Source organism: Condylura cristata, unplaced genomic scaffold (genome assembly GCF_000260355.1).
Source record: "Condylura cristata isolate star-nosed mole 26May11 unplaced genomic scaffold, ConCri1.0 scaffold00013, whole genome shotgun sequence".
Lineage (NCBI taxonomy): Eukaryota > Metazoa > Chordata > Mammalia > Eulipotyphla > Talpidae > Condylura > Condylura cristata.
The window spans coordinates 31,860,887-31,888,558 of NW_004567114.1; the positions used below are offsets into that span (position 1 = coordinate 31,860,887).

Consider the following 27,672-nt stretch of genomic DNA (forward strand, 5'->3'; position numbering starts at 1 on the left):
GACAGGGAGCAGTGTCAGGATTGATCAGGGTCACCTTGGCCATGTGCTAGTGACGGGAAGTCAATGCCATTTGTCCAAGAACCATAGTTTCCCCAATCCTGCTGTTGAGGATTCCTTTCCCCCTTGCATTCATCCTTGAGCAGCCACCCCAGTGAGGCAGGCCCTGCACAAGCCCACTTCTAGCAGTGCCCCAGGAGACATGGAGAGGCCAAGCATCCAGTGTGAACTTACCTGTCATCAAAACAATTCCTGAAGTAGCTGTTGCATCGCAGGGTCTAATATCTCATTCAGGGCAGGAAAGGACTGCCTTCTGCAAAAAGGTTTTTTAAAGAGAATTACTAGTGGCTGTCAACTTTCAGTTGCTCATGTCAGCAGCCTGGAAATCCTAGAGGTTTATAATCTGAACTAAGCATGACTTGCTTACATAAACCCCTTCCTTTTATTTTGGGCCCCCAATGAAAGAACAGACAGTTCATCTTAGCCGGAGTTAACCCGTTTAGAGACCAGACTGTAGTCTCAAAGTTTGGTGTTCTGAATGGAAGTCTAAGGAAGAGTGAGAAGATACCATACTGAAATGGTTTTTAGAGCGCTAACCACATCTAAACTGGGGGAGTCAAATCATGGGAAAATGCCTCAGAGGAAGTTTAACTCATTGGTGCATACTAGGTGCTTTTTAAAGCAGCTAAGAAGCACTCCTTCTCTCACCCACACCTGCCTTCCTGAGACATCCCTCAGCACCACAATCATCTCTTTACTAGGCAGGCCTTCCCTTCCCCCAGAGTGGGGTAGCCCCCAAACCTGACCCAATATGGGAGTGTCTACTTTGCAGGTGGGGGTGTAGGGGGTGAGGACAAGCACAAGAGATGCTCACCAGTGCAGGCGGCTGCAATTTCGTTCCCGCAGAAATGTCCCCACATAACCAAAACAGCCGTATATGAAATGGGGATCAGGACATAAATTTCCTTTCTTCCTCCTCCCAGTCAAAGAAACCATTGGTAAAGCAGCAGAGAACAAATGCTGTATTTAAATGACAGAAAGATAACACTTAGGAACCTCTCTTTCTCATGAAAAACAGACACATACAGAGCTTTGATAAAAATCAAGGCTCTCCTTTGTCCAAAGCCCCTGGTGTGCAATCCTGTGCTCATGTTGTTTGTTTGATGCCATGGATACCGGGGTTGATGGCAGCACACAATGGCCAGGCAGGGAGGAGACCAAAGGTTAGAGCTGATGTTTTCCCCACATGATAGATAACAAGCTATTCTGCTGGGTCTTTGCTGTGGAAAACACTAAAATCCTTATAAAAAGGAACCCCTTCCTCCAGGAGCTCCAAACTTTTTCCATGTTAAGTTAAAGCCTTTATAATTAGGTTTTAAGTCATCCCTTTAATTTGGAACTCAACAGACTTTCAGACTTTAGTAGTTTCCAAATTCATAATGGAAATGAAGATAGAGAATTAAAACAATCTATAGATCACACAGAAAATGAGTGCCTGATATAATCAAATAATGGTCTATAATAAACCCCAATGCAAAAGCCCCATGATTCCAACTTTAAGTCACTCTACACATGGTCCAGTGGATCTTGTAGCCAGTATTAATGGAGTGAGTGAATGGTGTGAGTTAGCAGCTGAGCACTGGAAGTTCTTATTTTCTACTTGATGGGAAATAGGTGATGTTATTTAAAAAAAAAAAAAAAAAAGCAAGCCAGAAAATTCTTTCCAGAACTCAGTAACTTAAATGAGTGGGCCCAACAAGTTCAGTAAAATTATCTTTTGCTTCACATAAATCCATGTTAGTTTCCAGAAAGAGGCAAAATGCTGGGGTCAAATACTGTCACCCACTGACAGCGGCACATTTCCCCAGGGGTGATTCTGTGGCGGAACCTAAGGCCTAAAAGTGAATAAGGAAAAGTTTCACTTTTTCCTACTTCTGCCAATGCACTAAGTCAAAGGAGGCTCTAGGTTGTTCTGTCTGTAGCTCCACTCTCCAATGTGACAGTCAGCAGTCCCCTGGCTAGTGAGATGGGTTATAAAATATGTCTAACATATGAAAGGTCTCTTTTGTCTGAACGCCTGTCTCAGAACAAAGTAGCCTTTGGATGCCAGGCAGTATGAAGTGCCTACATGACAAACCAGATAGTTAGCAAATTACATGAAGGTCATAAATCCATCCCAAAGATCAGGTTTAATGTGTGACGTGCCTGGGTCCTGTCAACTGCTGTCATGATCTGCTTCCAGCATGGCTTCAAACTGGGTTGAGGGAAGCTAGCCATGAGGGGCCCCAGGAAGCTCAAATGTTCAGATATTTGTAAAACACATTCTTTGTGAACATGCCCCTTGCTCACCAAAATCATGTTATTTTTTTAAAAAACACATGCTCTAAAATGAAAGAGGTTTTGAATCTAGAAGCTAGAGCTTTCCTACTCCCTATGGAAGGATTTCATGAGTAGCACTGCAGTGAAACTACAGAACACATGGAAAGGTCACAGAAAGAGGGTGCATGTGGTAGTCTGTGGACATGATGAATGCTGCTTCAAAGAAAACTATTAATATATCCCCCTCATGGTCCAGTACATATACATGAGAAAAAGGGCCTAAAGCTCCGACTGAGTAAACAACTTGCAATGTTTAAATTTAATGATGGGATGAACAAGCAAGTTTGCTGTTTTAATAATTCATGGAAAGAAAATACAAACACCCAATGAATTCATCTCTTTATTGCATATTGCTATTAAAAAAAATGTAGTCTCCTAACACATACAACATTTTTTCCTCAGTACTATAACGACAGTCTTGCACCTAAAGACTAAGTGGTTCCAACTACTAAGCTAGTAAGATACAAGACATATAATTAAGTTTACAAATTATAATGCTTTTTCTTTTTGGCATTAATTTATAAAAACAAACAAAAAACTTCAAAATACACACCCAAGAGAGAAAAGTGGCTACTTACACCAGCACCAATCTAAAAAGTAGGTTTTCTTTAACAATGGCACATGGAATTACCTGCACACAGCTTCTGGGGAAAGAAACCAAAAGATGGAAATGGCGAGGGAGGCCCACAGGAGGGCCGTGTCAGAATGAGGATGCTTACAAAGGGCAAGAGGGTCATGCCACACAAACTTGCTCCTTCATGTGCCTCTCCGTCTGTCTGTCCATTCCTTAAACTGGAAAATAAAGCCATTTTCAAACTACAGTTCCAAAACTGAGCCAGACCAATTTCTCTTGCTATCAATAGAAAAGAATATACAGAGGCACTTTAGTTAAGTACGGAATAGACAAATCCATCAGCATATCCCACTCCTCATCTCTAAGACTTCTGAGGAAAGACTCCAAAGTCTCCATCTGCACCTCTCATGGTGGCTTTGCAGACCTGGGTGATAGGGGCAGGGCGAGCACAGCCTCTGCTGGGTATCGATGACTTCTGTTGGCTGGTCATTTACTTCCACATACTGTGTAGAAAGTCACTAAGTTTGCAATGAGGGGAAAAATGTAAAACCACAGCTCTTGACAACTCTTAGAGCACTACTTCACAGCTTTCACATAGCACAGAGACCTGGCCACCTGTGCTAAGCTTTATAGTTTATACAAATTATTTTTAAATAGCACAATTCGTGTACAGTGCATGCCTTGATATTCTGTTCACCCCTTCATCTCCCCACTAGAATGAAAATTCCTCGGGGGCAGGGATTCTGTCTTGCTTACCATTGTAGACCTACTACGCCTGGCACATAGCAGGTGCCTAATAAATATTTGCTAATTGACTGAAAAACTCAATTTCGTGTGTAAATAATGTTCTAGTGCAATAGGACAAACTACTCTCTCCACAGGAAACCCAACCACAATAGGACTGATGGAAAGAAAAGAAAAAAACTCACTCTCCTCCCCCACTACAAATAAATAAAGTAAAAAAAAAAAAAAAGTAACAGTCCTCTTCATATATCATATAATTTAAGGATATTAAGAGTTGGTAGGTTAATGGTAAGCTTTTATATTTTATTTTCTAATGTTCATTGTTTTTATTCATTTCTCCCTGAGAGTTTCATCTTTTGGACTGAAATTTTACAGGTAGCTTTACTGACATACAATTTAAAATGACAACATATAAACAGCAAACCACTTCAAACATAGCTAGAGATAAATAGATTGTGGCATCTCTGTTGGTGGTGTTGATATTTGTGCATTCACTAATTGTCCTTTAGTCCAGACCAATATTTACAGAAGATGCAGCTTGTCCTACAAAAAAGAAAATACAAAATACAAAAAAAAAAAAGGCACCCCATAATTTTTTTTTTAATAATGTATATCCCATCAGATGACTCCTCCTGTTAAGTCTTAGGTGGGAAATTTCATTTTTATAATTTATACATCTATATTCTTAGAACAACAAATGTATTCTGGCAATCTTGTTCTTCAACAAGAGCATCGAATGTACTTAGATAAATAGTGTTCTTTCCAAAAGCAATGTAAAGAAATCATCAAGAGCGCTTGGCTGAGTACTCAATGAAATTAGGGGGGAAAAAATGATGTTTAAGTCTTACATATAGAAAAGAATTCTGATCAATACTCTACATAGTTCAGATTGTGTGCAAGATGTTCTCAATAAACATTTATAGATGCATCCCCACACCAACGTCAGAAATGCTAAGCTGGTCCTCTATCCATTACTGATATGATGCACCAGCGTCATATCGTCAACCATTAAAAACTATTTTAAATCTATATTTTTCCAGTACCAGTTTCACCAATGAAAATAATTTCAATGCATAACAAGCTTGGAAACCATAAAATATTTCTCAAGCTTTTTTTTTTTTTTTTTTTGCTTTTGTTTTTCTTTTAATCTAGGGAATGTCTGTGTCATCTCTTTCAGGAGATAGTATTGTGCTTCTGAACAGTCTTGGTGTTCAGGGGAAGGTGAGTCACACTCAATATGAATGCATACACAAAGGGCCTCTGAGCACATGTGTTAACATAGACTATTGGGGTGGGGGGGATCATACATATAGGTCTCCAGACAACATTCAGACTTCTATATACATCTTTAATATATATATACACATACATTTACAAAAACACACATTCACACACTCACACACAGGTGAAAGAAGAAATTGCCACTGTTCAAACTGCAAGGCAGTGTAATGAAAAGTTCTAGTCCCTTCAAAGGGCTGCTAAATGAGCTTTCTAAAAAAGGATTCAAAGGAGATTAGAAATTCAGTTTTGTGACGGGTCTCTCTCGGCTGCTGTCCGTCATCTGGTTGGTAATGCGCTTGCGATTCCGCTTCAGTTTAGAGAGGTCTTTGTCAAACACTTCTCCTGAGCGTAAAGCTGAAACCAGGTCATCAAACTCCCCACCTTCTTCACTGTTCTCTTTTGCTTTTCTCATTTTACGTTCCCTTTCACGCTGTTCTTTAAGCTGCAAATAAAAAGCAACATTTTGAGGGAAGTCTCAAATGTTTTATTTCAATAGGGATGAATTCTGTGTATTGTAGCCATACTTGCTTTGGTCACAACAAGCCAAGTCCATCACTAGCTGCTCACCCCCATGAGTCACAAGTGAAGGTACCAGAACATGAGGGCTCATTGTAGAAGCAATGGACAACAAAGAAAAATCACCACTGCTTTGTGACTGGACACTCATTGATTAGTTAAGCAGTAAACCACTAGTTAAAAGAGTGATCAAGATCATTGGCATTTCTATTATGCAACAAGAAAGTTCTCACTATTAAATAAACCCCAAATGTTGGTTTCTTTTATGGTAGAGAAAGATTTTAGTGTTTGTGCTGTGGAAAAAAACAAAATGGTAAAAAAAGATTAAATGGTCATGAGACCATTCTCCTTAAATCAAAGGTTTACACTTGTACCTTCTGTGGATGCCTGGAACTTTCCACAGAGAAGTTACTATTAACAGCCAAATAACATGCATATATTATAGAAAATTTAGGTAATTCAGATGAGCAAAGGGGAGGGATTATCATCCTACTTCTATTGCCAAGAGATAACCATAGTGAAACTCTGAAGGGGTATATCCCACCACTATTAACTTTTATATTAATATTTATTTTACAAAAAAAAAAGATTTCATGTAGAAATTGTTTTGTAAACTTCTTGCAACATTAAATACTCCTTGAAGATGTGACTTCTAAGGACTCAATGGCTATTACATCATTTAGTACTGTGCCGTGTTGATAAACATTGAGGCTGTCTCCAAGTTGGGGGTTTATTATACAGACCTCTGTTCTCATTTATGAATGTCTTTAGAATAATTTCTAAAGAAATGGAATTCCAGATCAAAGGATGTGAAGATTATTTTTTAGACTTTGGATAGAGACTGCCAAATTGCCCAAAAAAAAAGAAAACTCCCAGAGGCATTTTCGCGAATACTTCGGTGTCCTTCTTGCCAGCAGATCAGTTTCAAAACCAAGTGGCTGCAGCCAACATCTTCAGCAGGCGGAGCTTGCTGATTATTCATCCTCTTACCTGAGCTTCCATGCGAGCCCGGCGCTCTTCCTCCTCCTTCCTCTTTCTCATGTTTTCATTCTCTTGTTTGGCTTCTGATACAGCTTGAAGAAACTGATCAAAAATGCCAAAGAACTCATCTGGCTGTATTTTACCAGCCTCCTCCCCAAAGTGTTTCACTGCTTTAGTGAACTGGAAAAAAGGTTTTAAGAAGTTCAGTTCAGTTTCATGATCAAATAATCTCTTTAGAAGGACTAAAGTACAACCTGAATCGAGTGTAACTTCCTTGGTGTTCTGTGTGCTTGTGTTTATGTTTCACACTGTTTCTCCATGTCTCCACTGTTTCTAAAGTCAAACGTTGAACACTCCTTACCTTTTGAAACCATTTCTTCTTCTCCACTTCGTTTCAGTACAACATCTATGATTACTTCCTGTGACTTTTTTTTTTTTTTTACTAACTAAACAGTAGTAAAAAACAAGAAAGCCAAAAATTGTAGGGCAGAACACTCAAGACATAAAACTAATAGCAAACTCAGCAGGGCCAGGGAAACTTGTACTTTCAACTTTTCTTTGAAGTAGTTTAGTATCATTTACTGGTGCCATATGGTTAATATCAAAAAGCAAATGGGATCCATTGCTTCTGAGCTGTTTTTCCTAATTATAAACAATGCTCAGCATTGTTAGGAATCAGAAAACACTAATTATAAAATCATGAATGTAACCCAAATTCATAAATGACAGTATAATTTTACTCTAAATCCTTCATTTTAGAACTTTCAATGTGAATCTCTTAAAATTGCTAAAATACTAAGTATTGAGAACATTTAAAAAAAATCAAAATTTATTTGATTTACATATGATTACTACACATAATAACAATATTATTTCTAGTCTTTCAATTTTTCATTTCTTCTGGTGGTCATCTTTACAATTTAAGATTATATTCTTTCAGGGGTCTTAGCACTATTCGGACTGTTAAATAATGTTTAATGACAAGAAAATCATTTGTTAAGGTATTTTTTTAAATAAAGATCTAATGGTGTTACTCTAAGTTACTAAGGATGGTGTTATTAGCTTCAGAGTCAAATGATTTCTTATTCCTATGCCTGATTAACTAGTTAAATTTTCCAGCTCTTTAATTTTTTTTTTATTTACTATATGAAGTATTTATACAGTACCCATCCTAATTAAAACACTTTCTAAGGGTTTTGGTTTTTCTTGTGTTACTTGCTTTTACTATATTTTTAAGATTTTCTGTTATTTCAGTAATACTAGTCTACCTGAAGGAAATACTTTCAATACTTATTCTGAAATAAAATATTCGATTTAAATTACATGTGTGTATAGACAAGTATAAAATATATATGGCATTTTCTAATTACTATTTCCTATCCTTAAGTTTGTAATAAAAATGTTCTTTCATCATCTTTCCCTTCACTGATGAGTCATTCTGAATGTTTTACTTATTTGGACATATTCTATCAGGAACCAGAGCTCTGTAGGGAGAAGCACAACATTCTTCACACACTACACACTGCGCACTTGCTTGCCGAGTGGTTTCATCAGCTAATTCCTAAAAGTTCTGGTATGAACAACAGAGACATAGACAGTTCTCAACTGTGTTTCAAAAACATTAAAGTTCATGCACTTCAAGCCATTCTGAATGATCTTTTTATCTAGGAATTCTAGTGATGATGAAGTCATGTATATTTTAGTCTTAGAAATCTGAAGAGAACTAATCTCAGACTGAAGTTCCCACACTAAAAAAAAAAAAAAAAAGAAATTTAAGGTTTTGTGTACATGTGTACATGTGTATGTGTTAACACCAAAAATTAACTATCCAAAACTATTGATTCTTATGAAACACTTGAGCCCTTGATAAAGTAGGTACCATGCCTGGCTGTAGATACCCCAAGAGTGAGGTGTATATAGGACATGACGGGCTTCCCCAGTGGAGGCTGCAACATCAGCTGACTGATTTCAATCATGTGCTCTCAGAGGCTGGGCTCTAAAGCAGTCATTTGAACTTATACTATCTTTCCCATTTATTTAATAGTATTAGAGATGGGGTTTAATGTTGAGATTAGCCAATGTATCTAACTTAATACAGCCTACTTCTGAACTTGAACCAGTTACGTGAACACTTACATAACAACCATCTCTCTCTATATATAACTGCACAGGTGCCCACAAATCCATTAATAAAGCTTTGAAGGAAAGATTCAAGTTAAAGAGTGCTGTGCCAATTGAGAGGTGGCCACTATGAAAGAACTCAATAGGGTGGAGAGTAAACAATGAAGAAAATGTGTGCATGTACATGTATATAAATGTGTATGTGTATGGAAGAATAAATAACAAGACAGACAGGGGAGGGAATATTTAAAGGTCCTTTTCTTTAAAGGAAAACAATTTTGAAGTGGTAAAAATTATTAAAAAAAAAAGAAATGTCACATTCAAAAGCTATGTCTTCTGCAACGAGGCTGTGAATTAAGTGTCCAATTGAGTAAGTTCTCCCAGAGACTTTAAGAGGGAGTACCTATTGTCCTAAGCCTGTCTCAGGCAAACACAATTACTTATAGGTCCTGAGGCACACGTGGTGGTGGCACCAGACCTCACATATCATCCTGCCTCTACATTTCATAATCTACTCTTCTGACTTTCAGAGGTATCAATTGAAATGAAACTATTAAAATGTTTGCTGGTTTTACAACACTCGATTCTTCAAGGCAACAAAGACCAGCTAGACCAAATGGGTGTGTTTCAACTGATCACAGTGCTACAAATGAAAACATACTTAGGAGTATAATTTCTGCAAGTACCAGCCCTGCCCAACAACACTCTGCAAGGGGAATTTTACCAGGTCTTTAGCTTCTGCTAGAAGATCTTCAACATCAGAGAAGCTGAAGCTGGCTACTGTGATGAACTGGCTGACAACGGACACAAACTTATCTCCGGCCTGTGGGGGCTGAGTCTTCTGATATTCCAGCTCCTTAAACACAGGAAATGGGTAATGTCAACACAGGCTCCAAATGCAGACATACCTCGTCTCATTTTGCAAATGCCTCAAATTTAATAAATCAGATGGCAAACATGTCAAAACCTGCTCTTAAAGAATTTGCGATATTCCAGCTCCCCTGCTTTCTGCCCACCATGCCTGCATGTGCACACACCTCAGTTTAACCAAGAATCACAGCACCATCTCAATGATTTCTTATGCTGATTTTAGAAAGCAGGTTAGAATGTGGATACAATTAATAGAAGGTAAAGACATAATGGGGAGCAAACTGGATTCAAAGGGTGTGTGACTGAAAGCAAGACAAGTTACTGATATTCTAGGCTCAGAATTCTGGTCCCTTGGTTTTCCCACCTTTTCTTCTCTGTCCATTCCACTTCTTCTACTGAGGTATCTGTGTCAGTTGAATTTCTATTGTAGCATCTGACACCATAACTATCCCCTGTTTTTCTTCTTGTCTATACTATTTGGTTTTTGTGAACAGGCATGTAGGAAGCATCAGTTTCTTGTTAATTATCCAGAACCCCTTACATTAATCACTGTGATACACAGGTGACACAAATGTAATTTCAATCATTTCCAGATGTGTTTTCCTATTTTATCTCACAACACTTTGTGCAGATACAGTTGTGCAGACCTATGAATTGAGGGTCAGTGGAGATCAAAAAAATCTTTGCTCAAATTTAATAGCTGATAAGGGAAAAAGCCAGAACTTGAACCCAGGTCTGCTTGTCTGGCATCTCAGGAACAACTATGTTGTGTGCCAACTGACTTAAAATCTGGATCTATTTCCCTTTGCACCTGAGTTATCAGAGGTCCTAACAAGCAGGTGTGCAGGTCATGGCTGCTGAGACCTGATTCAGCTCCACCACAGATTTGGCCCTCACCCAAGTGGCCTGGGCCTCAGTCTCTTCACTTGTAAAATAAGGACAATATTCATATAACCATGAGAATCAAGTGAAAAATCAAAATTAGATTTTTCATAAATCGTGAAGCTTGCTGTGATTGCAAGAAATTGCAGGGATTATAGTACTTTGGACTGGAGTGTGTGTCTGTGTGGTGGTTGGGAGGTGTTGAAAACTGTCTGTGAGGGGTGGGGGTGGGAGGGAGCTATAAAACAATTTTAAAGTACATCAATAATGTTTAGTTTCAGAGGGATACCATCTTTGATACCTTCAAACAGTTATCATCAATTTGTATCAAACACAGCAGGAGACATAAACCCTGGGACAGGCCAAGGTCAGCCTCCCATTATTTTCTTCCAATGCTACATTTTGAGATTTCAGCTGTCAGAGGGAGGGGGAAGAGGCTTTCCTAGACCTTTTCTATGAAGGGTGTGCTGCAGTGTAGGAGATTCAAGGGCTGGGGAGATTTTAGCAAAACTGCCTGTGATAAACCCACAGCTCGAAACTTCCCTGGCACCCGTCCTGCCCTCCGTGCCATGCCTTGCTCTGAAACTAGCTCAGATGCAAGGGTCAGTGTGTCCATTATCAGGCCTTAGAGTTGTCATGACTGCCAAGCTGGTCTCCAGAAAGAAAACCTTCCACAGGGTAGAATGGCAAGAGAGTGAAGCTCACAAAACAAGCTTTGTCCCAAACTCCCCTGGTCCAGTTTGGCCTCTGAAAGCCAGGGGAGATGACCCCATGTGCTCCAAGGCTAGGAGAAACAGGGTTCATACAACTAGTTTATTTCCTGTTCTTAAAAAAAAAAACACTCCTCCCCCTGCCAAAAAAAACCCAAAAACAAACAAAAAAACCTTATGTGCTCCTAATAATTTATTAAAAACTAAAAAGATTAGACAATGGCCCCTTTCATTTTTATAAGCAGTGCATCTTTAATGGAACTAACAATTTTCTATGGTAGTTTTGCAACTAAAAAAGGAAGGTACTCATAATATTACTGATAACTTCAAAGATACTTAAGGGAGGGGCATCTCCCTAAGAGGAGACTGAATCAGCCTCCTTTCCACGTGCCAAACCAGCGCCTCTTTTGGGAGAGGTTTCTCAGCCCCCAGCCTGCTCCTCACAGAAGGGAGCATCTATATGGTTGCCATGTGGTGCTGCACTCACATGGTCCTGTTGCTGCCACCTATCCAGGGTTGACCTGCAGTCTTTGCATACAGTCCTGGACCCACTTCCCTCCTGCGTACCCAGGTTCATCCCATCATTCTTTTGAGCCATACTCAAAATTTGTTTTTACAAAAGAAAAGTTTTCTCCAATGCTTATTACTTGTCCCCACAATCTTGACTTAACCTAAACCCATCCTCTCCTCACAGTATCCTGGTCTTCACTGTGCTCACCTGGTCATGCTGGATAGAGCCGATGTGGCTGCTTGCTGGAGTGTTCTTGGCCACCACAATAGCTCAGGGCAAGATTCTGAATCCTGTGGCTCCGTGCCTGGAGAACTGACTGTACACCCCAGTGTCTGCTCCCATAAATACTCTCCCAAAGTACTGATTTGAAACATTAAGGTATGCTCCTCTACTGGGAGTAGATGTTTATTAGTAAGATGAGAACACTGAGAGGGTCCATCAGGATTATCCTAGCCCAAAATCAAGTCCCATCTCTCAGGAAGGAAACTAGAAGTCTGGATCAGCTGTCCAGCTCCCTGTTCCAGCCGGTCGCCCCATGGCACCCTGCTGCTGGCACTCCAGTTGCCAGGCTGAACACAGCTGCCGTATTACTACCCTTCTTGTTTTCTAATGAATAAATGCTTATCCCACATGCCAGGACAACCACTCTTGTGGGGAATCACAGGCACTCGAGCCAGTGACGAGACCAGGTGTCAGAAGAAGCCGCGAGTACTCACCATCTCCACAGCTTTCAGGCCACTTCTCAAAGTACTCATTTCTTTGTCCAGCTCAGTCATGCTGTTGTAAGAGCAACATTTTAGTGACCAACATGGGACTTAACATGTTGTAAGTATATAATGGGTTTAAAATTTCAGCCTTGGTAGACCGCACTAGTTATTTTAAATTTTTAAAGTTCCCTCAGTGTTCAGATCTCTCAAGAAGACAACATTTCAAACCTATAGAATTTAGTTATGGAATTACGTGTTTTGTTTTCCACAGCCAGCAGCTATGTTCCATTAGTTAAAAATAGAACTATCTCTCATCTTCTCAAAAAAATTTATGTTTCAATCTCACAAAAATATTACTGGAGCAAATTAGTAAATACAGCCATGCTTTTCTTTCCATATGCTGCTCCCTTTGAACTCATGAAAGAAATGGCTTTTCCACAAACATGTTCACTGTGTGCACTTCAAAACTGATGACTGCTATTCACTATGGCTCTGGTAGTAAGAATATTACAAGGTGATGGCTTACATTTCCATTAATAATGGTTTTTCTTAAAGTTGTTAGTGCAACTTTTGGGTTAACTGCCTTCTTTTTTTTTGTAATGGAGGGTTTCTGGACTTCTCCTATAATAATTTCTATTTGACAGCTCTTAAATATTAGCAATTACAACTTAATCCTCCCAGATAATTCACACAGAAACAAATTCACCAACATATCATTTACATGACATTTACATTCTGTGTCTCATACAGTACATTTCTACCAAATTCTACCACAGGGAAGGAATTAGCTTGGTCATCATATTTTTCAAATTCACTGTAAAAATATGCTGTTTAAATATGTTTTGTAATGGAGGAGAGGGTGCAGAAGGGAGGAGGGAAAAACAGCCAGGAAAACTGCCTGCTTCTCAGTCTCTAAAAAGTGGTGTGAAGTTTGTGGTGAAAGTTTGGCAACCTGCCACTTTATTTTTAGTTTCCTATTTGCATAAAGACTGCTTTCCATTAAAAGGTTGCCTGGGTTTCTGGGAGTACGTGCACATGGGAGAGTGACTAGCAACGCCCTTGGTCTAGGTCTTCTATTCGCCTAGCCACGTACCCTCATTTAACTAAGGCTGTTCTGACCTGTATTTTAATAGAACTGCCTTTTAAAAGCCCTCGTGAAACCACATTCCTTTCCTATACGCTTAATAACTCAGAAAATTAGGTTTTATGGAAGTTAAATACTGTATGCAGGGGTATTTCAAGGGAGCTAGAACAAATACATATTCAAAACTGTGGAAGACATTTCAGTTATTTGGATATGACTCAACTGTTACTTCATACACTATTCAGGGGAAAACAGAAGGGCCCTCTTCATGCAATGCTGACTGTCTTAATGGCTAAAGCTTACTCCTAGTGATATTAAAAAGTGGAAGCAATTCACCATAAGTACTTACTTTACTTTTGCTGCTTGAGGAATGTCCTGCAATTCTTCATGTAGACTGAGAACCTTGGGGTATTTACTTTCCACAATAGTTATGAGATAGTGCAAAAGTGTGATGTTCCTACAACAAAGGAAAAGAGTATTAATCATGGTTCATTCCTGTATATGATCCGTACATATAAGTAGTTGAACTCTTAATAATATCTGACTGTATTCATTCCAGAACTTAGAGATTCCTGTAAGGCAGGGATTCTCAAGAGATGGGGATAAAAGGGATAGCCTACATGAGGTTTATATAAATATATGTCAGAAGGAAGCATATGTCTTCTAATAAAAGGAAGGGCAAAGGATAAGAATTCTCTGGCCCATAAGGAGCACCCTTCAAAGTCTAGGTAATGTGATGGGCAATGGAAGGGAACCTGCACTGATGCCATGGGGGACACACCTTCCCCTGCCTCCACCAGGAGATGAGGTGTGCCTGTAATACCTACCAGGAAGGGTGGGTGGGGCAGGGAGTGAGAGCTTCTGGATCCACTAATGAGGGTAGCTACTTTTAAGTTTAAAATTTCAGCACAGCAACTCACTGCTGACAATTATAGACAATTCTCATTTAAGGTTTCTTCCAACTCTATAATAGCTTTTTCTCTTCCATCTGACCATGTTCTGCTGTTGCAGTGAAGAGTAGTCAGATAGATAGAATGGCCCCTAAGTCATGGCCAGGCCTGGAACTGAGCTAGGCCTGCACCTTGAATTCCTTGAAGCTGAGAAGCCACTTGCTAATTATAGCAACACTTCAGCTCCTAATGACAAAAACTGAGCTCCCTCATGAGTGGTGACAGGGCTGAACCCCAAATGACCCGCCTTGAGAAGAGAGGCGCTGATAACACTCTCTCCTGGGCGGAGCAGTGGCAGTCTCTGGCTCCCTCACATCGCGGTCACCCGGACTCCAGACACATGGGCCAACTTCAGACTCATGTGGTTTCAGTGAAATGGGGCATGAGTATTTTTAAAATTCTAACATACAGCAAGAACCAAGAACCACTGGAAATATGAAGAGGCTACCAATGTGCTTCTCTAAAATTATAATTCACAACACTAGCACATACTAGTCCCACCCATCTTCGGTTATAGTAAAACAGTGTGAAAGTTGTCAAGCAACTTTCTTTTTCACAGCAATGGAACCATTTCTAGTTACCCTTATAGCTCCACTGAAGTCAACATAACCCTATTCCTCCAAGTCAACTAGCCTCATTTTAAAAATATTTTCCTTTACCTTGCTCTGAATTATTAGAAAACATTTGCCCAGGTAAATAAAACAGTGGCCAATTATTGTAAGCAACCTTTTGTGTTTGTTCACCTGCATCATCCCCTTCAGTTTGGGCATTTCCACCCACATGTCTGCTGCCTGCGGAGCATCATGGGGGAGTGGAACCCCAGCGAGCACCACAAGAAAAACCAATGCCAGTTTTTCTTCATTGTTTCACCAAAATTTTAATTTCCTCTATAAATATGAGTATAGAAAGATGTAAAATTAGCACAGAGCTTCTCCTTTGTTTGCTGTCCAAATCACACCTCATTTTCATGAGTAAAAATTCCTGAAGGAAGAAAAACAACAAAATAGCCACACTTTTGATTGTTCCCTGGCTGTGACAAGAAACAAGCCTTCCATAGGGAGTGAATGCTTGCTTTGTGCCATCCAACTTTTGTAGTTTGATTAGATTCTACAGAAGATTTAATGGGTGATCGCTTATAACTAGGCACTATGGTTTATAAGACACAGGTGCTACTTTTGGAAACCAAATATTTATAGGCAGAAAGAAGAGAAAAAAGAGATCAGAAATATTTTAAATTTACTCTTTTGAAAAGACTTGTACATTAGGTAAATTCCATAGTAACTTCAGATAAGCAGATTATCACATAGTATATATGAGGTTGTATGTGTGTGTGTGAGAGAGAGAATAGAATGGAATTGACTGAGGGTTTCTTTCCTTTCCAAGCTACAAGCCCAGTTAAAGTGAAAACCTTCCTTTAAAAAGGTGACCACTCAAATCAGACATTCCTTGAAGGGGGAAAAAAAAAGGTGACTACTCACATAATGATGTAAAAATAAACTATTATAAAAAATGATATATATGTATATCAGATTAAAAGAAAAAAAAAAGGCGACCACTACTCCCCTTAGCAGTATTATTTCAGGGACTCTTGCTCCCCACTCTGTCTCTGGTAAATCCTCTCATAACCCTCCTCACCCTCCCCCCCCCCCCCCAGCCAGTGTCCCACCCCATACCTCTGGCCTATATCCCAGTTCTTCTACACAAAAATAAATTAAAAAAAAAAAAAGAATATTAACAAACGAAAAAAAGCGACTGCTAACTATAGATCTGAGGCATACAGCAGGGGAAGAGGAGCGAAGAGCCATGATTCATGGGTGATGCAGTGATAGGAAATTTGCGGGAACTACATCTAAGGGGAGAAATCAAATATTAACAAAAATGAAACATGATATAAAAAAATAAAAGTTTAAAAGAATTTCACACACATATACACACAAAGGTACTTGCTATTTATATGCAAATAAACCCACTACATCCTCCAAATAAGGTCCACCTTGGTGGAGCATAGCTGTGGATAAAATCCATAGAATAGGCGTTAAGTACCTAGGCCAAATACCTTGCTTATTGTGACCTTGGGAAAGCTCACTGAGTCACTTGGCCCTGCCTGGGTTTCTTTATCTGACAACAGGTGGTACAGCCTGTGGTCTGTGAGTTTCACAAGCTGTTGTGACAGTGAAATGTTAAAGTGCTCTGAAAAGGGACAAGTGCTTACAATAAAAATAAGGTGGCAGTGACATAACATAGTAGCTGCCCTTCATTAATCTGTTTCTACACAATGCACATAATAAGTCTCAGCCCTAGAATTTAACACATTGCCCATTTGTTACCGGATGGACTCAGGCTTGCCACAAGGCTATATACTTCACTAACTCTGGAAAATATAAAATTGAAAAGCCTCACTAGTTAGGATAATTAGAGCAGACAGCCCATATTTCTAAAAAGAATTTGGGCACAGGGAAGCTGACCTTAGAAATAATTGTGCAAGTTCCTTTGAAGTGAGTGAGAATCTTAGAAAACACAGCTCTCAGGGAAACAGAGCTAATATGGCTAATGACCCTACCTGTTAATGGAACCAGCACACTTTCACACCTCAGTGTCTCAGACAGGAATCTGTTCGCTTAAAATACAGTGCTGCACACTTTCTTGGAGGCATTTAATGAGTCTCAGGATGAGCAGTTAAATTCCCAAGAACCAAAATGCATTTATACATCTTAATTTTCTCATATAGCTGCTACTACCAATGTATGCAGCAAACCCTGGCAAGCTTTTGCAGCTGTCAGTTTTTTTCTTTTCCCTGATGGCAATTCTCTGTGGAAAGGTCCTGGCAGGGAGGGTTGTGATGCGACTTCTAGCAAGCTGGCTATCCAAGTGTGGTCAACTTGTGAACATTCACGGGACACTTCCAATTAGTAGCTTGTCCTTAGTGTAAGACACTCTAATGACATATTTCCCTAAAACAAAATCCCCATGGACTGCAATGGATGGATAGTGGCCCAAGGTGAAATTGGCAGAATCAAGGTTGTGAGGTAAGAGGCCTCAGTGCCAGAGAAGGAAAGGGGACGGAGGGAGGCAATGGAGAACCAGAGACTGCAGCATCACGAGGCCCCGGCAGCTGGGGTATGGTAAGCCCTGAGAGAAGCACTGGGATCCTCCACTGCCAGAAGAGCCCAGACTTACTTGTCAATACTGGACTTTGTGTCAGCAATCTTGTTGAGGCTGGATATCTTGAATCCATAAGCATTGCCTCTTTGGCCTTTGTTCATGTAATTTCCAAATGCCAAAACCACTTCCAGCAACTGCTTCAGGGCACCGCTCTTAAAAACCTCTTCAGAGCCTGCACGAATTGCTTCAAAACAAACAGATAAGAACACAACAATTACAACCAAGATTCTTGGTTGATACCCATCCTAAACCTATCCTGACACAGCAGATACTGAAGACACAAGATTGGGTGTTAGATTGAGGGGAGCAACTTTGAAAAACCTAAACTAGAAGCAAAAAGCAAGAGGGCAGGGAGAACCAGCTGAAGCTGTTCAAGAGACCGCTGCTCAGCCCTGTCTGCTGCAGCCTATTCCGGGCTGAGTCATGAACCACAGGCAAGGAGGACACACTGCACAGCAGCTGCAGTTCCCACATTCCTTTGTTAATTTTCTTGTCTAGGGTGACAAGTTGACAGGATGACCAAACACTTCTATCAACAGAAAAACTGGTCACAGCTTGCAGGTAACACCAGGGTCAGAACTTCAGCTGAGTCCCCTGTTCAGCCTGCATTCTATGGCTGTGACTCTTGAATGGCCTTGTTCACATTTCAAATACCACAAAATGAAAAGCTTCACAATATGCTATATGAGTAATATTTTAAAATTAAAGCATGTAAATAGACAATAAAGTTTACATAGCTTTCCTTAAAATCTAGTAAGGCCCTGTTACAAGAAAGTTAACCACACGGGGCTACTGCTAATAGGGGTGAAGTAAATTCCTCACCAACACCAATATCCAGGCTGTCAAAAGCTCCTATAGCAGAGCTCAGGAGATATGCTATTGAACTCAAGAGCTCAGGCAAGTAAGTCAGATATGGATCTTAAATCATTGTCCATCAGAACTCTGAAAGCTTTTAAGTTAAAAAAGCAAAAACACCAAAGGGACCCTGTTCACTATATGCACTTGGATGGTTACTTGAAAATGATTAACACTTAAAACAAACATCATTTCCAATACAAGGCACTTTCCTTTACCTTCTACTTTAGGCTTCACTTCTGCCACACGCTCTGCAAACTTCTTTTTGAAGTACAGTGATTGTAGTCTTTGCTGATAATGATTAATTCTGTAAGAGCAAGCATGGAGTAATGAATATTAACCTAACTTGTCTGCATTCACTAATAGTATGGTGGTAACTTGAAGTACACACACACACACACACACACACACACACACACACACACACACACACACACACATCCTGTCCTAGACAGGAGTACAGAGCATGCCGCCAACTTTGTCTGGGAATCCCATTTCCCTCTGACCCACAAGAGGTACTTGGGCCTCTGTGGGCAGGATCCTTAGCTCCAATCAGATAAGGCAATTGTTACAAGAAACAAGAGTTGGCCCTTGTTACCTAAAGCCCTTTCCCCTTTTTGGAAGACCCATTGGTTCTTGTGAATATAAAAGAGAGATAAAGTAACAGCACTGTAAAGACTCCCTCTTGTGCTATAGCTACAGGTCTGTCTCTTACATCTCGCCCATGCTTCTGAACCTTCTACAAAGTTTACTTTTGGCAGTAGAGGAGAGTTAAACTACTTCTCTAGCTTTCACTCCTCACATCAATTTTTCCTCATATCACCCTCTACTCACTCATCCTAAAAACTTCCTCCTTACTTCCCTTTCTTTCTTGTATTTATTTAATTTTGGAGTTACATTTTGCTCCTCCATATGTGTACACGTTCCATTCACCCGCTACCAAAATGTCTGTGCCAATACCCCATCTGGCTGCCTCCCCAATTCCCTATGATAACCATTAAATTCTTTCAGTAAGTTCAAATTTTATTCCTATTGTATTTTTCCTGTTTTTTTTTGTGATACCATCCAATATCTTTTACTTTCTCACTTTATCCCCAAAATACTTTCATTTTTGACAGCTATGTAATATTCCATCAAATCCCTGAGGTAGGTCTCTTTATATTCTTAGCAGGACTGGCAAGCTCTGGCTTCCAAGGGAGCAACTAGTACTATACATAATAAGGATACACACTGGCCTCTGACCAACACTAAGCAGTTCTGTGTTGCTGAGGGGGAGGAGGGCACTTTGCCTAGGTCTTCTGAATTCACTGCTAACAACTTGACTGCTGGTAAAGACTTCAGTCCATTAGAACAGCAATCTGCCCCTCCTCCAAATCTATACCATATAATCAGACAGACCTGACTATGCATCCCAGATTCTCCTATTAGGTGACCTTGAACTTCTCCACATCTTTTTTCCTATTAGTTGTTGCCAGAAGCCTTCCTGGCAGGGCTGATCAGTTTAAGTATGATGATGCAAGCAAAGATCCAGATAATTATGAAGTGGCAGCTATTGTAGGTGAACATCTGTTGTTTGCTTGCAGCCCAGCTGTGTATACTTCTAAAAATTTCAAACCCATCTCTTGTTTTACATAGTAGTATACAAAATGTTGAGATGAAACACCAATGACAAAAGTTTGGTCATGACATAAATAATAGTATGAGAGGAAAGTTCTCCTCAGATACATTTGTAGGCCTTTGCCCTCTCAGGAGAAAAGCTCTGTGCCCTGGGGCTGACTAAAGTTTTCAGGACCACTGGTTCTTCTCTAATGTAGAATCTCAATGTGCTAGGTCTGTGGTGGCAAACATATTCAGCTCACATGCCAAACTCAGTTACAGAGCAGTGACTACCTCAGGGCTTTCTATAGAAAGGGTCGAGAGATCTTGCCAAGCACTGTGGAAGAGTGCCATGATTGATTAGTGATGTCTGCATGTGTCGCGATTTAATACCCAGATCCTGGCTGCTCAGCTGTATGGGCTTCAAGCTGACAATAACAAGCCTGTCCTTCCTCCCCTCCCTACCCCATTTTTATAACAACCTTGCGATATTGAGGTACGTTGAGGAGCAAGATACCATCCCAAGAAATCAAAGTTGTGGAGAGAAAGACACGGACTGGAAACTGGGAAAGTATGGCTTGATTAGATAAAAGCACTTCAGCCAAGGAGACCCAGAAACAGATAATTGTGAAGAAACCCTGAGCCACAGGCAACAATGCAAACAATATTACATTCCAGACAAATCAGACTTAAGAACACTTTGGAACTCAAAACAACTCCAAGTTAAGCCAAATTAATTGGTCCAAACAATTTGGTGTAAATTAAAAGTTTAACTTTCTTAGGGGCATCTTTATTTTTTAACATTTTCAAACTCACCGACTCATCTCAAAAAGAAATCTATCAGCCTTGGCCATTCGATCCAGTTCATGTTTATGTTCCTCCAACAGGTCAATGTCACTTTTTTCAGGAACAAATTTCAAGAGCTAAAAAGGACATGTAAATATTAAAACCAAGGTTTACAAATTAAATCCCTTCAGTGATTTCCCACACTTTTAGCTGATTTGTTCAAAAATGAAATTTTAATATTTGTTGTATTTCCAAACTCTGCCCTCAAGTGATCATGAAGATACAACTGAAAAAAATTGACCCTCCCTGGTGCAACAGCATGTTAAAGCACAGCACTGCAAGCTGGCTGCTGCTACTTTGGTGCAAATTCAATCCCTGCTCCAGAGGTGACCCACATGGTGTGGCAGACCTCTCCTGTTTTGCCCGCTGCTCCCCTCACCAGTATACTTTATCAATCTGCTGGTTCTGCTCCCCACTCTGACTATAGTATATGTTCTCACCAACCCTGCACCTCTGGCTTTTACCCCAGTTCTGTATGCATAAGTAATAAATTAAAAAAAAAAGATACAACTGAAATAAATAAATCTTAATGCATTTGCTTAAAAGTAGTTAAGTCAGTATTAGATTTCATTCTTGGCACCTTTCTTGCCTCTCAAGTCAGAATGATGAAGCTCTTTATAAGGACCCATTTTGCATAGACCTTTAGATGGACCTTAGAGACTCAACCCCCTCATTAGAAGATGATAGTCAAGGTCCAGAGAGATTACGCAGCTCACCCAGGCTCACAAAGTGAGGTCATGTAATCAGCAGAAATAGAACCTAGGTCTCTGGGCTCTCAGCTCTGGGCTTTTTTTCTATTACATCATGCTGAAATGACTAATTCTATGTGTATTTTCCATTCATTTTGCTTATTTCCTGGCTCATCTAATTGCATCTCATTTTTTATTCCATGTAGAGCTGGATGAGAGAAACATAGTGGGATTTGAAGTTTCTGATTCCACATTTTGGAAGAAGAAATGAGCATGGAATGTGAAAAAAAAATAGCAAATACTTAATATTTTGAAAGAGTACTTTGTATGTGTCCAATTTCCTCTAAAAATATGAGCATGTATGTATGTGTCAAAGCACAGGAACGCAGGTGAGAGAGGACAGTGATGAGGGTAGGATGGGGCAGTGGACAGCCCCTAGGGCTACTCAAGGTTGTTGATAGAACTGGATTGACAGCTGAGGGTAAAAAAGGATGAGGTGTGGGCTTACACCACAACATAGACATAGAGTAACAGGGAATCCAGGAAGAAAAGGTTGGAGGAGGGTGTGATTTCTAGTAGGCAGGGCTAGGTGGGGAGTCCTGGGGAGATGTTAGTAATACAAAGCACTTGTGTTGGTAACAGGTAGGGTATTGAATGCACAGATATGAGTGGGGGTAACCAGTGGAATCATCAGAAAAAACAGAACTAGAGATAAGTTGGCATTTATGAGAAGTGGACCAGAAGCAGAGTAAGTGGGCGGGGGGTGGTATCACAAAGGGGAAGGTGGGGGGGGTGGTATCACAAAGGAGAAGCCATTTCATCACAGAGCCAGTGGCCATCAGTATCGCATACCAGAAAGACATCAAAGAAGACTAATGACTAGGAGGCACTCCCTAGCTTTGGCAACAAGGAAGATGAGGACTCTTAGTGAGAACAACTTTAGGGAGGCGAGGACATACTGAGGAGACTGAGGACGAGCAAACAGGAGGGGTGTGGACAAGCTTTCACAAGAACTTTGAGTCAAAAAGGGAGAAGACTGTAGGGGGATATGGGGTCTTAAGGGGTATGCATGGGAAAGTGAGAGAGAGACTGGGAGTCAAACAATCATGGTGTTGAGAGGGAAAGACTGAAAAACTAGATGGGGACTCTTCCAGTCCAGGTGGACTGAGCAGAAGGAAGGGATGGACCAGTGCAGCCTTTCCCCATTGGGAAGGAAGGGGAAGAAGGAGGTGCATGCCTGGGATCACCGGGCTGGCGGCCTGGTAGCTTCTAGGGATTTATGTTCCTGGGTTCAGATGGTGACACTGGACGTAACAGTTTCTATTTGTTCTTCCTCAGTGCTGGCATATAAGGTAACAGGGCAAGGAGAAGGGAAAAGGAGTAGAAAGGAAATGGCTTTTCACTCTCAGTTTGAAATTTATCTACAGGGCAAAGAAATTCAGTGTTTGTCTCAGGGATCGCTTCTCCCCAGCTAGCATGTGCACGTATGCACACAAACACATACCCAAGTTAGGGTGAGCAGATAGGCTCTGTTCAGGAGAACACAACCACCACCTCTCTTTCACTACTTAGAAGAGCACAGTATAAAGGACATGGTAAAGAGGCAGTCCTTTTCACAGAAGAGGGCAATAAAGATGGGTATGGATAAGAGAGGAATGAAGAGCCAAGACATCACTTGGGAAGAAGGGGAGGTGTGTGCTGATTGAACCTGAGGCCCAAGCTCAGCATCTGAAAGCAGGACAGGTGGGAGGGAATGTGGCTCAGTGGAAACCACAAGTAGGACAGGAGGCAAGAAGCCAGCTTCAAGTCTTGTCTGAAGAGTGCTGTGTGAGGCACAGGATGCACAGAACATGGTACAATAAAGAGGCAAAGAATGAGTGCAGGAGATGACCAGCACATGACACGCACTGAGCTATCAAGAAAGACCAGGTCAAAAGTATCTCACTTGGACAGATTCCGCTTCAGTAGACTGATTTTCTTTCTTGTTATTTATTTGAAGTACTTTCTGTTTGCACTGCAAGCATTTTTGGCACGATTTTGAAATCCTTTCCCTCAAGGAGGAATTTTGCTGGATGCGGTTTCACAGTAAACAGATCTTGTGGAATTTTAAACATACGACCTTTAATAGGGACTCTGGGCCTAAGGTCTGGAATAGCTTCATGCAAGGTTGGATGTGGGGTGGTAGAGAGCAGGGTCATCTGGGGCGGGGGGCAAGGGCATCCAGGCTCTGTTCTCTTGGGCTGAGAAGCTATAAAAGGTTCTAAAAAATGAACTTTGGGTTCAGAAATTACTTTCAAACTATCTATATACAGAGCCTCCTAACAGCTAGAAACTCAGTCATTAACTATTCTGATAACTACATAAACTTTACAAGGACAGCAGGACACACTTGTCCACTGCTAAGTGTGAGGGTCTTCACCTTGGATGACTGAAGCTGCAGAGGCTTCATAGAGGACAGATCCATTCTGAAATGGGGATGCCCCACACATCACCCTCCCTGCCTTGTGTCCGAGGCTGTGAGGGACATCAGTGAGAACCACAACAGAAAACGCACAACAAAGACTAATACCCCCACCTCCAACCCCGGAACAAGTTTGCCACACAGGCTCATTATAAGCCATCAAACATCCCTTCTCAGAATCATATTTTGAGTGATTTTAATCTAGAGATCCACTTATGATTCTGTTTCAAGGGTAATGAGACAAGCTGGCAGAAGAGCCTTAGCATTTTCAGGCCTTAGCACCACAAAATACAAGAAGGGCTTTGGCCCATACCAAGAGACAGGTGATAATCCCTGAGATATGTGATAGTTCAACAGCATTATCATTTGGGGAGGAAGTGAACAAGGCTGCTGAACGACAAGTAACAATGCTGGGGTTGCTAAATGGAGCACGCTTTAGAAATGACACACCCCGAGAAGCTATGTCACCACATTAGACTGCTGCCTGGCCATGTATAACACAAATGATCTCCAAATACCACAGACAAGGGTGCAATGACTGTGTGTAAACCCATCCAGTACTTTCTAGCCCCAGAATTTGAATCTATCACCACTTATGACACAAGAAGGGTGCCAAGAAATTTATATCCCCTTGTATAATGCACGTGACTCTTTAGACATAGATGACAGTGCCGAGGTTAGTCCTCAGGAGTGGGTCACGTGGCAGTGGGGCCAGCAAGCCAAGAACATGACACAAATTGTATCACAGATTAGCAATGAAGCAGTTTGTGTAGTACTGTCTGTGAGCTCACAGTGCTAATGAGAGTCTTGATATTCCTGTGAAGCAGAGACTGCCCACTAAGCTAGTAGACTTCTGAGACCTACTAAACATAGTAACTGTAGCAAAATTGGCATTGGGGGGTGGGCCGCAGGCATATGGCGGATTCATGACCTGCCTTTTCACCCGTCACTTTTATGAATGAGAGAATTAACTCAGAAGGCTTCCCTCCAGAGCCATATGGCACCTTGGTTAGTCTCCTCAACTCAGAGTGGAGGAAATGGTCCTCTCCTGGCAACGACTAGGATCTTCCCACACCCACCCCCTGCTGAAAAGCCAGTTGTCACTTGCGCTCTGAGACATGTCTGGCAGCTCACCTGTTCCAACATGTCCCTGGGCAGATCTTCCTGCTCATCCATTGTCAGAATGGCCCGTTTGATTTCATCATTGGATAATTTCAACCTGGAGAAAAAATATTTAATTTTGTTGTCAACAATACTGGCTTAAGTATTAAAATTTAATACAGGGTGATTCACTTTGCTACTCCAGCTGATAATTTTCCAGTACCATTTTTTCTCAAAATCTCTTAGTGAAAGCTTATTTCCTGATAATATTGCTCCTAAAAATAGTATTTTGAAACTGCTTTAACATTCTTTTGAGGCTTTGTAATGCTCTTCTGACACAGAGAACAAAGCTGTTATGTTCTAGGATTTAGTTTTATTAAATGAGGGATTGGAAGATGAGAAACAGGGAAAACACTCATAACTGACTGCTTTTCTTTCATAGATAATGTTCGTGAACTGCAGGTGAAAAACTAAATTCTTAACTTAGAGTTCAGGTTTGCTTAAAGTTTGCTGTCAGATTTAAGATGAATTTTGAGAAAATTTAGAGTCCATGTTACTGTTAACATACTGAACAGTTAATAAACAATATATAATGTATAGACACTTAACAATTGAGGAGCTTTTACGTATTTCAATTGAGCTTGAAAATAACTGCATTTTAAGAGAAGTGGAAACTGAGACACAGCATAGCTGAGTGTTTTGCCCAACATACAGAGAGCAGCACAACCAACAAAAAACCCAAGACTCATGACCACAAAGCTCAACTATTTTCTACAAATATAGCTATCTAGTTAGTATCCTATAAAGGAATTAAACAAAAAACATAAATTCAAATGATTTACATTTTAATCATATCAGAATAACAGTGTTGACTATAAAAAGTTATGAAATCAAAACATATGTATAAAAATGTTTTTATTGGACACAATCAAAAGTCTTAACTGGGGCAAAAAAAAAAAAACTTAATCAGATTATTACCTGTACAATAGAGTCATTCTCTTCTATTTATAAACATTAGACCCAGACTTCTTTTAAAAAATCTTACTTCCTGATAAGCCATCACAAGTATGACATATTAAACTCATTTGATCTGTTCTTCTAGTTTGTAATCTTCAAGAACAATCATATTTAGGACTAAAGATAAAGACATCAACACACAAATACAGAACAAAATATAATGATCCAATATGGGTTTTGGCATCAATAAACTGGGTCTCAGTCCTGATTTTGGTGTTTCCTGGCCAGTGTGACTTTAGAAAATAACTGTTCTTAAGCCTCAGTTTTCTCATCTATGACATGGGAATAATAACAAATAATTTTGCATGTGTGCGTGATACAGCGAAATAATGTATATATGGGATTGAACACAGTACACAGCTAAAGAAAGAGATTGGGCCTTCCTGGTGGCACAAGGGGTTAAGTCTCAGCACTATCAAGATTTTGGCAGCCACTGAAGTTCCATCCTTAGCCAGGGAGGTGACCTACATGGCACAGCAGACCTCTTGTTTTGCCCGCTGCTCCCCTTAGCAGTGTATTTCTGTCAATCCACTTGTTCTGCTCCCCACTTTGTCTCTGGTGAATCCTCTTGCCCTCCCACCCTCTACCTCTGGCCTACACCCCAACTAATATGCATGAATGAATAAAGTAAATCTTAAAAAAATAATAATAATAAAGTAAGAGCTCAATAAACCACATGGATGCTCTACATGGCAGCCTTTTCCACACTGGAAAAGCAGCAAGCAGTGGTCCCCATGTAACCATGATGTTCATGGCTGATATCTGATCTGAAAACAGCACCTAACAGGGTTAATATGGACACCCCCCAAACAACTTACAGCCATTACCTCATCAGCCAGAATCCTCTCTGTACACACACCTACATGTCTGGGAGAGTTACAAAAGAATGAGAAGGCACACTCTTATTTGAAAGGTGGTGTTGATGTTTGAAAGAATGAACAAGGTCATGGAAAGCACATGTGGCTTCACACTAGCCTTCACCTAGGCTCTCTCAAATAAAGGAGAGGGGGGATGAGAGACAGGACCCACAGAGCCTGGAAGGAGGAATGAATCAAGGATGGAGCTGGGGTGAGCCATGATCCACGAAGAACACCTCTGACTTGCCCTTCTGTCTAGATTTTGATCTTGTTAAAGCCATCTATCTTGGTTTTTGGTATAGTGGTATTTTGGCTGAATGTTGTTTCAGGTGCTGATAAGCAGAAAAAGGCAGGAACAAATTTAGGCAAACCACTGTACCAATCCCATTTTCATCCCTGTTCACACTGGATAGGGTCACTAGTCCTAATTCCCAAGCTGCTGAAAACAATGTTGGTCTGGAGCAGACTTCTCCAGATGGCAGATGGACAGTCAATGCCCCAGGAAAAGGCTCACCAGATATCATGGTGAACCAGTCCCCATCCCTCCCACCCCCACCCCAACAAATGGAACAATTTAACCTCTTTGGCATAGGACAGCACGGTGGGAAGACCCAGCCTCAGGGGCTCCACCAGGCAGGCTGGGCGGCCCTAGCTGAAGGACTTAATGGCTCTGAAGTCAACCAAGAATAGCCTGGTACAGCATAGAGAGGTTGAGGAGGAGGAACATGAAGGGAGGCTTTAACTACCACGATTGGAAACTAACAGGCTGTGGAAACCTCAA

General features: G+C 40.6%; 1 protein-coding gene across 2 annotated transcripts in view; it reads right to left on the reverse strand.

Moving 5' to 3' along the window:
- Positions 1-2,703: 2,703 nt before the first annotated feature.
- Positions 2,704-27,672, reverse strand: part of DAAM1 (dishevelled associated activator of morphogenesis 1) — a 154,463-nt gene continuing 129,494 nt past the window's right edge. For both annotated transcript variants that reach the window (XM_004681825.2, XM_012724620.1), the window contains 9 exons: positions 25,051-25,135; positions 20,737-20,843; positions 18,543-18,631; positions 17,485-17,653; positions 13,707-13,814; positions 12,283-12,343; positions 9,318-9,449; positions 6,482-6,652; positions 2,704-5,417 (listed from right to left, as the gene is read on the reverse strand). In XM_004681825.2, the coding sequence (XP_004681882.1) occupies positions 5,208-5,417; positions 6,482-6,652; positions 9,318-9,449; positions 12,283-12,343; positions 13,707-13,814; positions 17,485-17,653; positions 18,543-18,631; positions 20,737-20,843; positions 25,051-25,135 (1,132 nt within the window). In that variant the 3' untranslated portion in view covers positions 2,704-5,207. The remainder of the gene's footprint in view (positions 5,418-6,481; positions 6,653-9,317; positions 9,450-12,282; positions 12,344-13,706; positions 13,815-17,484; positions 17,654-18,542; positions 18,632-20,736; positions 20,844-25,050; positions 25,136-27,672) is intronic.